Below are 15554 nucleotides of genomic sequence, written 5' to 3' on the forward strand. Positions count from 1 at the left end.
GAGATTAACACATACTGCAAATTACAAACTTTCATCGGAATGCTTTGTTGTTAGTTCTTACAAAAAGGATTTTAAGGATGATAGATCAAATATTGATGGACAAATACTTCAATTTGCCCTTTGCTTTTATTTCAGATATATGAAAAATGATCACAATGCTCCAAAAGTTACCAAATAGATATGAGCAAGTATTCAAAAATTATCTTCACTGATTACCTAAGATGTGAATCAGCCTCATTTAGTGCAAATCTTGTTCTTGGTGGTTCCCATGTCTATTCCCAGAATTCTATTAAGGTTTTTTGTTTTCCTATAAGACGTTTCTCTTCCGTATCTTGTTACACATAAGCATATTCCATCATTCGTAGTAGCCTTGAGAATCCCCAAACTGGCATACACACATGAGGGAGATGTACTAACTGTTCAAAAGCTGAAAAGCTTCATTATGTTCATTTGCTGTCATTGGAAGGAAAACCAATACTTCAACAGTAAGAAGGATACATATAATTCACAGAATAAAATTGACAATACACTAAATTTCTGCACTGAGAATTTTTTTTTTTAATATGATCAAAAGTTCCTTGACAGTGAAAATTCAGACGTTCAATGGCAGTTTAAGAATGGTTTTATGGTAAAGAGGTACATCAAATTGTTCTTGTTTGCAAAGTTTCATTTACTAGACAGATCTTCAGCCTGTGGAATGCTAGAATAAAATTCAATAATTATTCTATTTATTTAAGTAGTAGTCTATATGAAATCAGGTCAGTAACATGCATGTATAATATTTATAATAATTACCTAGTGTATTAAAACAAATCTGAAATACCATCCTTACCTTGCAGCTTCCAGGTTATCATCTTTTTCTTCTGACCTAAAATAGGAAGAAACAGAAAAAACTGACGGCACTTCCAATACAAGAAATAAGTGTGAACAGGTGCTTACTAGGAGAAGCTACCACCATATTCAATTAACAAATAAAGCAGCACTCTGCAACGCTGAGTATGTAAATATGAAGTATGAAATATGAATAGCATTACTGCTGTAGAAAATAGAAATATATGAAAAAAATTGAAATTTTCATGTTTACATGTGGAATTTTTTTTAAAAAAATGTTTAATTTATTTCTATTTTCTACAGCAGTAATGCTATTCATATTTCATACTTCATATTTACATACTCAGCATTGCAGAGTGCTACTTTATTTGTTAATTGTATATGGAGGTAGCTTCTCCTAGTAAGCACCTGTTCACACCTATTTCTTGTATTGGAAGTGCCGTCAGTTTTTTCTGTTTCTATGTTTAAGCTTTGACTGAGCACTCCACCTCTATGCCGCAGGTGGTTTTAATTGCAATAGGATCTTACTTTTCCACATATAAGCAGACGGATGTGCCTTAGAGAGGTATTCACATTGGTAGGGTCCTGACATTGAGAAACGCCTTACCCCAGCTATCAGGTACACACGAAATGGCCAATTTATTTCTCATTTATTTCTGGGGATTGCGATCTGGGGAGTTTCCTGGCCATGGACATAAATTTACAGTGGGTACGGAAAGTATTCAGACCCCTTTAAATTTTTCACTCTTTGTTTCATTGCAGCCATTTGGTAAATTCTAAAAAGTTCATTTTTTTCTCAAAAGTGTGCAAAGCAGTCATCAAAGCAAATGGTGGCTACTTTGAAGAACCTAGAATATAATACATATTTTCAGTTGTTTCACACTTTTTTGTTAAGTATATAATTCCACATGTGTTAATTCATAGTTTTGATGCCTTCAGTGTGAATGTACAATTTTCATAGTAATGAAAATACAGAACAACCTTTAAATGAGAAGCTGTGTCCAAACTTTTGGTCTGTACTGTATATGTTTATGGGATCACTGTAATCGCACCAACACGAAGAATAAAGTAGACTAGTCACTTATACTGCACAAGAAACGGCATAAAAAATACATAAAACCAATTCTTGATCTACTATTGATTTGTTCATTCTACCTCCCAAAGATCGCAGTATGGCTCGGCGCACATTTAACCTGCGCTGTTCTTACACCGGGGTTTCCGTGTAAATCTCTGAAATACATGATTCAGACGGAGCCCCTGGTAGAAGATTCCCTATAATGAGGCAGATGGAGGCACTGTGAATGCCGTCTGGCCTATGTGTCCGGCGGTGTCCGTCTTCTGCCACAGTTTTGTGCACTTCTGAAAAGAACAACGCTGAACAAAGGGCAGACGGAGTCCAGAGTACCTCTGCTGCCTGATTATAGTGAATGGATCCTTTGGAGATTTCATCTGCATCACATCATTCGGAGATTTAGATGGAAACCCTGCTGTAAGTGTTCTGCGTAGAGCGCAGGATAAACGTGATCGTAAATGTTATATAAAATGTTCCCAACAAAAGCTTCAACTCAATCCAAAAAAAAGCCCCCACTCAGGTCCGTCATCTGGTATCGGAGATATAGGGGCTTCCATGTTACTGGTAGTACAAAGTCTCTGTAAAAGCTACTCACTCCCCAATAGAAATCCAATGAATTCTGCACTCCCAAATCACTCCCTTCTGAGCCCCAGTGTGCCTAAACCGCAGTTGACGTCCACATGTTTGGCATTTTTGTAGTGATGAGAGCCCGCTTAATTTACGGATGCGTGTCTCCAGAAGCATGATCTGTGCACTACAGCATACTGGTCACTACAGTGTACTGGTCACTACAACGTGCTGGTCACTACAACATCAGTTTGCAATTTTCACTCAGCAACATCCACCGCTGCTTATTTCTGGAAAACACCCATGAAGTCAAAATCGTCACTACACCTGTAGATAAATTCCCAAAGGGGTATAATTTCCAAAATGTGGTCACTTGAGGAAGTATTCTGCTCTTCTAGCACTTAGAGGCTTTGTTTATGTAGTCCGCAAACCATTTTAGGAAAATTTGCGCTCCAGGAGGCAAATAGCGGTTTGTCTCTCCCGAGTCTTGCCTTGTGGCTAAGCAGTACTGTACAGCCAGATATGGGGTATTGCCCCATTCAGCAGAAATTGTGGGCCAAATTTTGGTGCCATTTTTACCCATTTTACAGTGTGAAAATGTAAAATATGGGGCTAAAACTAAATTTTGGTGGTAAAAATGTGATTCTTTTTTCTTCACTGCCAATGGTATAGAATTCTGTGACACACCCGTAGTGTCAATATGATTACTGCCCCCCTAAATAAATTTGTTGAGAGGTGTAGTTTGTAAAAAGGGGTCACTTATGGGGAATTCTGCTGTTCAGGTACCTCAGGGACTCTCCCAGTCGGTCATGGCACCTGCAGACCATAAAAGTAAAATAGGCACTATAATATGGTGCTCTTTCCCTTCTGAGCTTTGCACTGTGCCTGAAAAGTATTTCCCGATTACACTTAGGGTATTGGCACGCTCAGGGAAAAATGGACCTCAGTTTGTTGTAAAAATTTCTCCTATTAGTCCTTAGAAAAATTAAAAACTTGGGGCTAAAACAACATTTTAATGGTAAAAATGTAATTTATTCTGTCTTCATCGCCCAATGGTATAACATTCTGAGGCACATGTGGTGTCAATATGATGACTACACCCCAAGATGAATTCATTGGGGGGTATAGTTTGTAAAATGAGGTCATATATGGGGGATTTTTGTTGTTCTGGCACCTCACAGACTCTGCCAATGTGACCATTCCAGCAAAATCTGAACTCCAATATGGTGCTTCTTCCCTTCTGAGCTTTGCACTGTGCCTCAAAAATAGCTTTTGACCACATATGGGGTATCGGTGAATTCAGGAGAAATTGTGCAACAAATTGTGGGGTCCATTTTCTCCTGCTATCCTTGTGAAAATGAAAAAAATTGGGGCTAAAACAATTTTTGTGGGAAAATGTTTATTTCATTTTCACAGATCAAAGTTGTAAAATACCGTGAGGCACGTGGGGGTTCAGTGTGCTCACCACATGTTAGATAAATTCCTTGAGGGGTTTAGTTTCTAAAATGGGGTCACTTGTGGGGAGTTTCCACTGCTTAAGTGTTACGCTCACGCCTGGATCTTCTGCCGTGAGCGTGGTTAGTTGTTCCACTGGGCCACGAACCGAGGAATGCCTGGAGGGGCCTCGCCAGATCTGACCTTGGCTTACATGGTGGCTTAGTCGACTCCATGAACCAAGGAAGGACAAGGGAGGTGGCCCAGGTGCTACTCCAGGGCAGACCCCGGTCACACAGCTGTTGATCCACACCTGGGTATGCAGGAACGGGCAGGTACTGGCAGGTACGGCTGGTACACAGGCAGGCAGTTACTGGCGGTCACAGCTGGTATACAGGCAGGCAGGTAGACAGGCTGGATAGGGACCAGTACAGACTAGGATACAGTAGCAGAGCCACCGGTGCGGACGCAAAGCGGAACAGAGCAGAGCTGCAGGAGCGGCCAGGCGGGAATGCCGCAGGAGCGGCCAGGCAGAACAGGGCTCTGTTCACATGGAACAGACAGGGAAACAGGACTAGCAGAGCCAGATACACACAAGGTACTTCCTATGAAGTAGCGAGTGGACATAGAACTCACAAACAGAAGTACAGAGACAACGAGTTGGAGTTAGGTACTGGTACAGACACTGCAGGCAAAGGGAAGGATTGGACATAGAGACAAACAGGTACAGGCTAGAATATAGTTCAGACAGGAATGAGATACAGGTACAAGCCTGGGCATTCAGCCCCCAGGGTGGCAGAAATAGACTAGAAGTCACAGGGGACAGGGACAGCTCACAGTTGCACAGAACACACTGAAAGATCGTGTTGCTCAGGCACCTCCCACTGGGCAGGGGTGCCTTAAGTATCCAGTGCCTTACAGTAATAGGCTGGGGACACATTAGGAATGCACACACTGTCCCTTTAAGACTCAGGAAGTTCCAGCGCCACCGCCCTAAGCCTGCAAACCAGAGACATGCATTAAGCAAGTAGAGGAGCACAGTGCACAGCCTGGACTGGTAGGTAAGTTGCATGGTGGGAGATGGTAAGCAATACCAGCACGCCGCCAGGGATGTTACATTAGGCACATCAGGAGCTCTCCAAATGCGACATGGTTTCCGATAATTGTTCCATCAAATTTTGCATTCAAAAAGTCAAATGGCGCTCCTTCCCTTTCAAGCCCTGCCATGCGCCCAAATAATAGTTTTCCACCACATATGGGGTATTGGTGTACTCAGGAGAAATTGCACATCAAACTAATCCAGAGATATCGGGCAGACAGTGTATATAGGCAGGCAGGCAGACTGCAGTGCATATAGCACAAGAGGCTCCATTCCAGTTCTGTCTGCTGCTGCTGTTAGACATTTGTAGACATAGGCCCAGGTCTCAGGAATAATTTTTTTTTGGATCTTAATCCTCATTATTTGCTTGAAAAGCAATCCAGAGAACACCATTTTTCTGCGCCATTTGCTTGTTGGCAGTGCAGAATATAGCCAGGTCCTTTCCATATTACAGCGCTAAAAATCCAGCTATTTAAAACTGTGTTTTCTCCATCACATGGATCACATATACGTTGTCAGAAAATACTGCCATTTCTGGCCTCCATTAAAAATTAGTTTCAGTGTGTCAGCGAAGTTTTTAACACTGGTTTGTTGTTCAAAATAGTTACCTACAAGCCAGGTATTTAAAACTGTGGTTTCTCCATCACACAGATCACATAATACGTTTTCAGAAAATTCTGCCATTTCTGGCCTCCATTAAAAATTAGTTTAAGTGTGTCAGCGAAGTTTTTGACACTGGTTTGCTGTTCAAAATAGTTACCTACAGGCCAGTTATTTAAAACTGTGGTTTCTCCGTCACACGGATCACATATAACTTCGCTCCAAATTCAGCCATTTGTAGTGAGTGTGGAAGATATTGTCCTCCAGTTAAAATGGGCAAGGCGCTTAGCAAGGGACGGGGAACTGGACGTGATGGTCATGGTGCATGCAGAGGCCGAGGCTGTGGGCAAGCTGAAATTGTGGCACAACAAACACCCAAATCTTCTCGCCCGTCCTTCCTGTCCAAATTCCTATGGGACCGCAGTACACCACTATTGAACCCAGAGCAGTGTCAAAAGGTTGTTGGTTGGATAGCAGATAACGCTTCCAGTCACTTAGCCACCACCACCACCACCCTGTCTTCCATACGGTCAAGTCTCAGTAGCCGTGAGTCTGGCCTGCATATTCCTCACCCTGATCCTCCTTCCTCCCACCATGCTGAATGCCTGGAGACAACTGATCCACCACTTGGACACTCCGAAGAGCTGTTCACTTTTCCATTTATAGATTCGGGCAGCTTGCCCAGTCCACTTGAATTGGGGCAAGAGGAGATTGCATGTAGTGATGCCCAAATATTTGAGCAGCCACGGTCACACAAAAGCGACGGTGGGAAAGTGTTACAAGAGGTGGACGATGATGAGACACAATTGCCAAAAAGTCAGGAGGAGGACCAGGGTGAGGAAGTGGAAGACGAGGTGGTGAATGATATAGTAACTGACCCAACCTGGCAGGAGGACATGCAGAATGAGGACAGCAGCACACAGGGGGAGGGAGGCAGAGCACCCCAACAGGCAGGAAGAAGCAGTGTGGTGGCTGCAGACAGAAGGCAGGCAACCGTTCCCCGTAACACCAACACGAAGGAAGTTGCCAGTACAACTGTTAGGTCTTCCCGAGTCTGGTTGTTTTTTAAAGACTCTGCCGATAACCCCAAAAAGGCCATTTGCACCACCTGCCAGGCCAGCATCAGCAGGGTGGCAAAACTACCAGCCTGACCACCACAAGCATGATCAGGCACATGGCAGCAAAGCACCGGACTTTGTGGGCCGAACCCCAAGGTCCAGGAACAGTGTCTGCGGGTGGCACCACAGCTTCTTCCACTGTTGTGCATACAAGCCAATCCCCTGTTCATGGTGCATGCGAAGATGCCTCCTGCCCTGCACCTGTCGTTTGCACACTCTCAAGTAGCAGCATCAGGAAGCATGTCCACGTCCTTGTCCCAGCGCAATGTTCAGTTGTCCATACCCCAGTCCTTGGAACGCAAGCGCAAATACGCAGCCAACGCCCCACAGGCCACACTACTAAATTCCCACATTTCGCGACTGCTTGCGCTCGAAATGTTGCCTATTAGGCTTGTAGAGATGGAAGCATTCCGCAACCTGATGGCGGCGGCCGTCCCTTGGTTCTTGGTCCCCAGCCGCCACTATTTCTCCTGGTGTGCCGTTCCCGCATTACACAAGCACGTGTTCCAAAACATTAGCCGTGCCCTCAACAACGCAGTTACCGGGAAAGTCCACCTAACCTCAGACACGTGGACAAGTACTTGTGGGCAGGGACGTTACATCTCGCTGACGGCACACTGGGTTAACATAGTGGAAGCCGGGACCCAGTCGGACTTTGGGACGGAACACGTCCTCCCGACGCCAAGGATTGCGGGCCCTAGGTCAATCAGGATTGCCCCCACGGTCTACAGCTCCTGCACCTCATCCCCCTCAGCCTCCTCCTCCTCTTCAGCCTCCATCTCCGAAATGACCACATCAGTCACAAGCTGGAAGCACTGCAGCACTGCCTCGGCCAAGCGGCAACAGGCTGTGCTGAAGCTAATATGCTTAGGTGACAAACCGCACAATGCTGAAGAGTTGTGGACAGCTCTGAAAGAGCAGGCAGATCTGTGGCTCACACCGCTGAACCTACAGCCAGACATAGTCGTGAGTGACAATGGCCGGAACCTGGTGGCGGCTCTGAGGCGAAGCGAACTCACACACGTACCATGCCTGGCCCATGTGCTTAACTTCGTGGTTCAGCGGTTTTTCAAATTCTACCCAGAGCTGCCGGACCTGCTTGTTAAAGTACGCCGCCTGTGTGCCCATTTTAGAAAGTCAGCTACAGCTTCCGCCGCCCTTGCCGTGTTTCAGCAGCGTTTACAGCTTCCGGCTCACAGACTGGTGTGTAATGTCCCCATGCATTGGAACTCTACACTGCAGATGTTGGGATGGATTTGTGAGCAGAAGAGGGCAGTTGTTGAGTACCTGCATCAAAAAGGCCGTCGGTATTCAGTTCAGACTCCACACATAAGACCTCAGGAGTGGACATGGATGTCAGACATATGTACCATCCTCCAAAACTTTGAGGATGGTGAGCGGCGATGACGCCATAATTAGCATCACCATCCCGCTTCTCTGTCTTCTGAAACGCTCTCTACTCACAATCAAAGAGGATGCATTGTAGGTGGAACACGATGAGATGGAGCAAGGAACCATACAGGGTGATTACACACAGCCAAGCCTCATCTCATCCCAACGTGGATTGGGTGACAGTGAGGAAGTGGAGGAGGAGGAAGAACAGGAGCTAGTTTCATGCGCTATAGACTTTAATACCTGCACAACTGTCATACAGTCTGTTCAGCGTGGATGGCCTGAGGACAGAGAGGAGGAGGAGGAGGAAGAGAGCATGGTCAGTTGTCCTCTTGGTGAGGACACAGAAGTCTTGCCTGTTAGCAGTCTGGCACGCATGGCTGAGTTTATGTTACACTGCCTTTCCCATGACCCTTGCGTTCTCAAAATTTTGTGAGACAGTCATTACTGGTTGGTGACACTTCTAGACCCACACTACAAGGAGAACTTTCTATCTCTTATTCTTGAGGCGGACAGGTCTATAAAAAATGGGGCAGTAACAGAAGGCCCTTGTTGCAGAACTATTAAAAAAAATTCCCATCTGAAAACTCTGGCAGCAGAGGTCACAGTTCGTTGGACAACCAAGGACTACAGGTGAGAGAGACACAAATCCAATCCAGAAGAGGCAGGGGAACACTCTCAAAGTTCTCGGAGAATTTTCTCAGCCCCTCCCATCGCACAGGCCCTGAGGTGCGGGGTACTCTCACAAGGAGTGCAAAGTTTGGGAAGATGCTGACGAAGTACCTTGCCGACCATACCAATGTCCTCCGTGATTCCTCTGTGCCTTATAATTATTGAGTATCCAAGCTGGATACGTGGAATGAACTGGCTCTCTAAGCCTTGGAGGTCCTGGCCTGCCCTGCCGCCAGAGTTTTATCAGAGCGGGTTTTTAGTGCCGCTGGTGGAATTATAACTGATAAGCGCATCTGCCTGTCAACTGAAAATGCTGACAGGCTGACTCTTAGAGAAATGAACAAGGGCTGGATTTGGCCAGACATTTTAACACCACCGAATGATAGCAGCGTAACATAAACTCAAATCCAGTGTCTTTTTTTTAGGAGGTGTATTCCCATGCACTTTTTCACACCCACACATGGGTATACGTTTCCTGATTTTGGTTATGTGCTCTTGTCCTCCTCCTTCTCCTCATCCTCATCCTCCACCACCATATCACCAGGGTGACTCTGGTCCGTGATGCAACACCCACATAATTTTTTTTAACAGTTTTAAGGATTACAGTAAAAAAATGTTTTATACAGTATGTTCATGTATACCCCCCAGGGGTAAATGTTTGTCACTCCATAAACTTAGTGCATGGGCATTACACGTATAGGAGACCCGCTCCTTTCTAATGGGAACATTTTTTTATGAGGCCCTCCTCCACGTCTCTTTCAAGGGGCATTGGAGTGCCTCCCAATTTTTGGCAGCCCTTGCATTCACTGCATAGGCAAACACAATGGGAGACCCACTTCCTAATAATGGGAACATATTTTCATGAGGCCCTCTACGTCTCTTCCAAAGGGCATTGGAGTGCCTCCAAATTTTTGGCAACCCTTGCATTCACTGCATAGGCAAACAGTATGGGAGACTCACTTCCTAATAATGGGAGCATTGTTTTCAGGAAGCCCTCCTCTAAGTCTCTTCAAAGGGGTATTGGCGTGCATCCAAATTTTCAAAGGGGTATTGGGGTGCATCCAAATTTTGGGCAGCCCTGCCACTCACTGCATACGCAATAACAGTATAGGAGACCCACTCTTTAGTAATGGGAGCAACAAAGCATAGCCGGCTGCTGGCTCTCTAAGAATAGTGAGGGCCGACTGCTGGCCCTTTAAGAATAGTAAAGGCCGCCTGATGGCCCTATAAAAATAGACTTTGTGACTTTCAGAGTCCCTCCTTCATAAATGAAACAGGATGTGTCTGATCATGTCTCACACACCACAACATGGCCAGATAAAGTTGTAAAATGTTAAAATGACATTTCCCGGTGAATGCATTTGTCACGGTTGAAAGCAATACAAAAGTGCAAAAACGCATCAAAAACGCTATGTGTGAACATAGCCTATGGTGTGGAGGAGTATGTTTGCTTTTGGTTATTTATTTTGCCTTATATACAAGTCATTACACTGTAAGGGATGTTCCTTAACATATTTCCCAGGAAAATCCATGTTGGTTTTGTTTTTGTATGTTTTATTGTGAGTCCATAAAAGTGGTGTAATACCTCTGACAACTTTGTTGACAGCAGTGACCTGGGAGTCAGAAATGCTTCCAGGGGTCTTCCCCATGCTGTCCCCATGCCATTTAAGCACTGTTCCCATTGATTTGGGCAATTTTTAGGCCCTATGCAGACCGCCGGGGGGAGCCGCCTGAAAAATCCTCGAGTTTCCCATAGACTTACAGTACAGACCAAAAGTTTGGACACACCTTCTCATTTAAAGATTTTTCTGTATTTTCATGACTATGAAATTTGTACATTCACACTGAAGGCATCAAAACTATGAATTAACACATGTGGAATTATGTACTTAACAAAAAAGTGTGAAACAACTGAAAATATGTCTTATATTCTAGGTTCTTCAAAGTAGCTACCTTTTGCTTTGATGACTGCTTTGCACACTCTTGGCATTCTCTTGATGAGCTTCAAGAGGTAGTCACCGGAAATGGTCTTCCAACAATCTTGAAGGAGTTCCCAGAGATGCTTAGCGCTTGTTGGCCCTTTTGCCTTCACTCTGCGGTCCAGCTCACCCCAAACCATCTCGATTGGATTCAGGTCTGGTGACTGTGGAGGCCAGGTCATCTGGCGTAGCACCCCATCACTGTCCTTCTTGGAAAATAGCCCTTACACAGCCTGGAGGTGTGTTTGGGGTCATTGTCCTATTGAAAAATAAATGATGGTCCAACTAAATGTAAACCGGATGGAATAGCATGCCACTGCAAGATGCTGTGGTAGCCATGCTGGTTCAGTATGCCTTCAATTTTGAATAAATCCCCGACAGTGTCACCAGCAAAGCACCCCCACACCATCACACCTCCTCCTCCATGCTTCACGGTGGGAACCAGGCATGTAGAGTCTATCCGTTCACCTTTTCTGCGTCACACAAAAACACGGTGGTTGGAACCAAACATCTCAAATTTGGTCTCATCAGACCAAAGCACAGATTTCCACTGGTCTAATGTCCATTCCTTGTGTTCTTTAGCCCAAGAAAGTCTCTTCTGCTTGTTGCCTGTCCTTAGCAGTGGTTTCTTAGCAGCTATTTTACCATGAAGGCCTGCTGCACAAAGTCTCCTCTTAACAGTTGTTGTAGAGATGTGTCTGCTGCTAGAACTCTGTGTGGCATTGACCTGGTCTCTAATCTGAGCTGCTGTTAACCTGCGATTTCTGAGGCTGGTGACTCGGATAAACTTATCCTCAGAAGCAGAGGTGACTCTTGGTCTTCCTTTCCTGGGGCGGTCCTCATGTGAACCAGTTTCTTTGTAGTGCTTGATGGTTTTTGCAACTGTACTTGGGGACACTTTCAAAGTTTGGCCAATTTTTCGCACTGACTGACCTTAATTTCTTAAAGTAATGATGGCCACTCGTTTTTCTTTACTTAGCTGCTTTTTTCTTGCCATAATACAAATTCTAACAGTCTATTCAGTAGGACTATCAGCTGTGTATCCACCAGACTTCTGCACAACACAACTGATGGTCCCAACCCCATTTATAAGGCAAGAAATCCCACTTATTAAACCTGACAGGGCACACCTGTGAAGTGAAAACCATTTCCGGTGACTACCTCTTGAAGCTCATCAAGAGAATGCCAAGAGAGTGCAAAGCAGTCATCAAAGTAAAAGGTGGCTACTTTGAGGAACCTAGAATATAAGACATATTTTCAGTTGTTTCTCACTTTTTTGTTAAGTATCTAATTCCACATGAGTTAATTCATAGTTTTGATGCCTTCAGTGTGAATGTACAATTTTCATAGTCATAAAAATACAGAAAAATCTTTAAATGAGAAGGTGTGTCCAAACTTTTGGTCTGTACTGTACATTGGGCTCGTAGCTCGGGTCGAGACCTGAGTATTCTAATTTGCTCGACCCGAGCATCGAGCACCCGAGGATTTTAGTGCTCACCCATCACTAGAGATGAATAAACTGAAAATTTTAATTCACAGCCTTTTTCAAGGATATCTGTTGCTGGGTGGGTCGGCACATATGGTGTCCTTGCGCTATCTTGGGTAGTGAGGTGATGCACTATCCAGGATAGCGCAATGACACCATATGTGCTGACCCACCCTGCAACAGATATCCTTGAAAAAAGCTCATATGCCAAAACGTTCGAATTATATTTCTGTTTTCCATGTGTCGGCTGTGAATTAAAATTTTCATTTTATTCAACTCTACATGAAGTGTTGTATTTGAGTGCCGAAGGTTATATTCGAGAATCTACTGTATGTGTTTTTAACTGACACGTAGACTTGCAATAGGAATTGTAATTATAATAGGAGTTTTCATCTATGCTGCTGAAAAATAGGACATGTCTCCGTGAGTTTTGTACAGGCACAACACAGGTAGAACATGTATGTGCAACAAGGACATCTGAATCAGTCCTAATAGTGTAGAAGCGAACCATCTTCTGATTTTCCGCCTCTTCAGCCATGTCCAAGTGTTTCTTCACCTTTCCATCTTAGAATTTCCTGGTTAAAGAAATGTTATCAAAGTACCCTTGTTCCTATGTTGTGCAAATTCATGCAAATACCAATAACCAATAGAAAAAATAAATTGGTATGGCCAATTATGTGATTTGTTCTAGGAAAAGCTTAACAAATGTCTTATATGACTTTTTACACGGAGATCATGCAGTTTAAAGTAAGAGGCTGATCAGGAAATGAGTGGGCTATGCGAGTACTATCATCAGATTGCTCCCTATTGAACTAGTAACAGCAAACTGGTAGTACACTTAGAGGTTACCTTTCTCTTTTGCCTATGGGGCTAAGCACTTATCGGCATGTAGTAACTAACTACCTGACTGTTTTTCCTTGCAACAATCTCTCCCGACTCAAAACAGCATGTTGATTGACAGAGCAGAGTGGAAGAAAAAACCACTCTGTCAACGTTACGTCACAGGAAGCAGGAAAACAGCTGGCAGGAATGGTCTGTGATCACTCTGAGAGATCTTTGCAGGGCAGAACAGACAGAACTACCTGCTGATATGTGTTTAGCCCCTCTGGGGAAAAATATGTCCCAGATTAGCCCTTTAAAGACATTTATAAAAATAGTTTTCTTGTCCTAGAGTACCTGGCTTTCATCACTAAAGTCTCCACATCACCTCCACCCCACTTGCTTTGATTGAGTGTGCCAGTTCTAGGTCACATTGCCCTGTTAGGCTTTGAACATCTTTGCCTGTGTTGTCAATCAAAATCCAGGACGCTTGTCTAAGTTTGGATTTCATTCATGGAAACATTACCTTTCTCTCCTAGCTTTAATTCTTTCTTCATCAAACCTTCAACAAAAATAAAGTTTATTGTTACTGTTCATTTATAAGATTAATTCCAACATTTACAATGTTTTAAACACTATTTGTTAGTTTCTCTCATGATTTCACATACTTTTCAATTATGTACACTCAAGAAGAAGAAGTAAAAGACATGAAATTATGGAAATCACAGGATCGATGGAAATTGTAATGTCATTACACAATATAACTTAAACCCAATACCTATACAGCACATAAATAATACAATTTTGACACATTGACTTGCCGAAATTTGTCCAAAGCCTTTATTTTGATTATTAATCAGATAACAAATGCATCAAGAAACTTTGTAACTTATTATATTCAAAAACTTTACCAATCACCGTAGCTTGGCCAAAAGGCTCAAGCTCGTTAACCCCAACTTCCTGTCCATTCAAATACCTGAATGACTAACCCAAGGCCATGACAAAATTAAGGAAGAGAGGGCATTGCAGCACTTCTGGTATGAAAACGCTAGAGGTGGGAGACAGTCCTTCGGCGCTACCCTCGTTTAAACTCCCGCTCACTCTCTCTTTACTAATACCTGGTCGAATGAGGGAGCCATTAACAGGGAAGGAGCTTAACCTTCCCCTACTACGGTCTCCTGACTGGCAAGATTTGCTAGCCAACCACTTGCCAGGCACCTGTGAGTATGTGCCTTGGCAAAAACAGTGGGAAAGATATTTTCCAGCCATTTCACCCCTTCAGGAGACAGACACATAAGAAACATGGTAATGCCATGTGTTTGTAAGGTGCCTCAGCGACGTAGTCATGGGCAAGCTGTAGCCCCTGCTCCCTCTGGCACCCTACAGAAAATACATGTCCTCCCTCTGATGTGCGGCTGTGTATGTGGTGCTCTCCACTTACTTTAGACCATCCGATCAGAGGACACGAGGTTCTTAACCATAACTGGGACTTTACTTGGGGAAGAGGAATATGTACTAATATTTACAGGCAGATATAATGGATAAGGCCCGACAATTTATCATCTCCCTCACAGGCGCTGGCAACATCTTCAGCCCTGGTTCCCTCTTTAAGTGAAGCATCTCTGTGACTCTACTCTCTAGCCCAAGAGAATCTTCCTCTGCTCTGACAGTATATCCGGATCCTAGATCTCCCCCACGTCTTAGCCTGGAGTCCTATCTTCCTCTGCTGCCTGCAGACTGAACGTGCCCGGGGTCCTCAATACCTCCATTGAGTTTCTCTGGCCGGCTAACAGGACTCTTGCGTAGGGAGATCTTCACACTGGTGATCCTACTGTCTGAGGGTACGGAGCTCCCGTCTACCCTAGCAGCCACCATGCTGCCTGTACAGTTCACTGTCCCAACTCTCACTAACTCATCACTTCCTGCTTATGGAAACTAAGCAGAGATTTTCCTAATGTGCCGACCCTCTGTTGGCTGTCATCACACACCTTTAACCCCCTTCACTGCAATACTGCTGGCAGACTCAACCTGGCATCTGCACCCGGGACAGTGGCATCTTGTGGCTGGTTACAAGTACTGCAGCCCACAAGGAATTATGTTAAACTAAGCTCTAGACATACTCAATGTCTGACCATGGCACCAAGTTCCCCCTCTACTCTACGGACTGGACCACTGCAGCTAACACCTTAGCTTGGCCTAACAACAGTTCAGAGAGGTCTAACTACGGGAACCTTTTCTTTAACTACTTCAGTGCCAAAGGAAGGTTACATCCTTCCTCACTATTACATGTTCTCCTCCTGAAGGTCCGGGGATCACCACGGACCACAGTATTACACAATATAACTTAAACCCAATACCTATACAGCTCATAAATAATACAATTTTGACACATTGACTTGGTGGATAAAAATTGGCCACGGCCTTTATTTTGATTAATAATCAGATAACAAGCACATCAAGGAACTTTGTAATTATATTCAAAAAC

The 15554-nt window shown here is 44.2% G+C and overlaps 1 protein-coding gene across 10 annotated transcripts in view; it reads right to left on the reverse strand.

The window, feature by feature from the left end:
- Positions 1-339: 339 nt before the first annotated feature.
- ATCAY (ATCAY kinesin light chain interacting caytaxin) overlaps positions 340-15554 on the reverse strand; it is a 473880-nt gene continuing 458665 nt past the window's right edge. For 2 of the 10 annotated variants that reach the window (XM_073652282.1, XM_073651755.1), the window contains 3 exons: positions 13596-13631; positions 833-868; positions 340-700 (listed from right to left, as the gene is read on the reverse strand). In XM_073652282.1, coding sequence (XP_073508383.1) covers positions 667-700; positions 833-868; positions 13596-13631 — 106 coding nt within the window. In that variant the 3' untranslated portion in view covers positions 340-666. The remainder of the gene's footprint in view (positions 701-832; positions 869-13595; positions 13632-15554) is intronic. The other 8 variants (XM_073652368.1, XM_073651842.1, XM_073652463.1 and 5 more) reach the window with 5 other exon arrangements.

This window comes from Phyllobates terribilis, unplaced genomic scaffold, assembly GCF_046119375.1.
Source record: "Phyllobates terribilis strain yellow unplaced genomic scaffold, ASM4611937v1 Scaffold_1__5_contigs__length_1240528914, whole genome shotgun sequence".
Lineage (NCBI taxonomy): Eukaryota > Metazoa > Chordata > Amphibia > Anura > Dendrobatidae > Phyllobates > Phyllobates terribilis.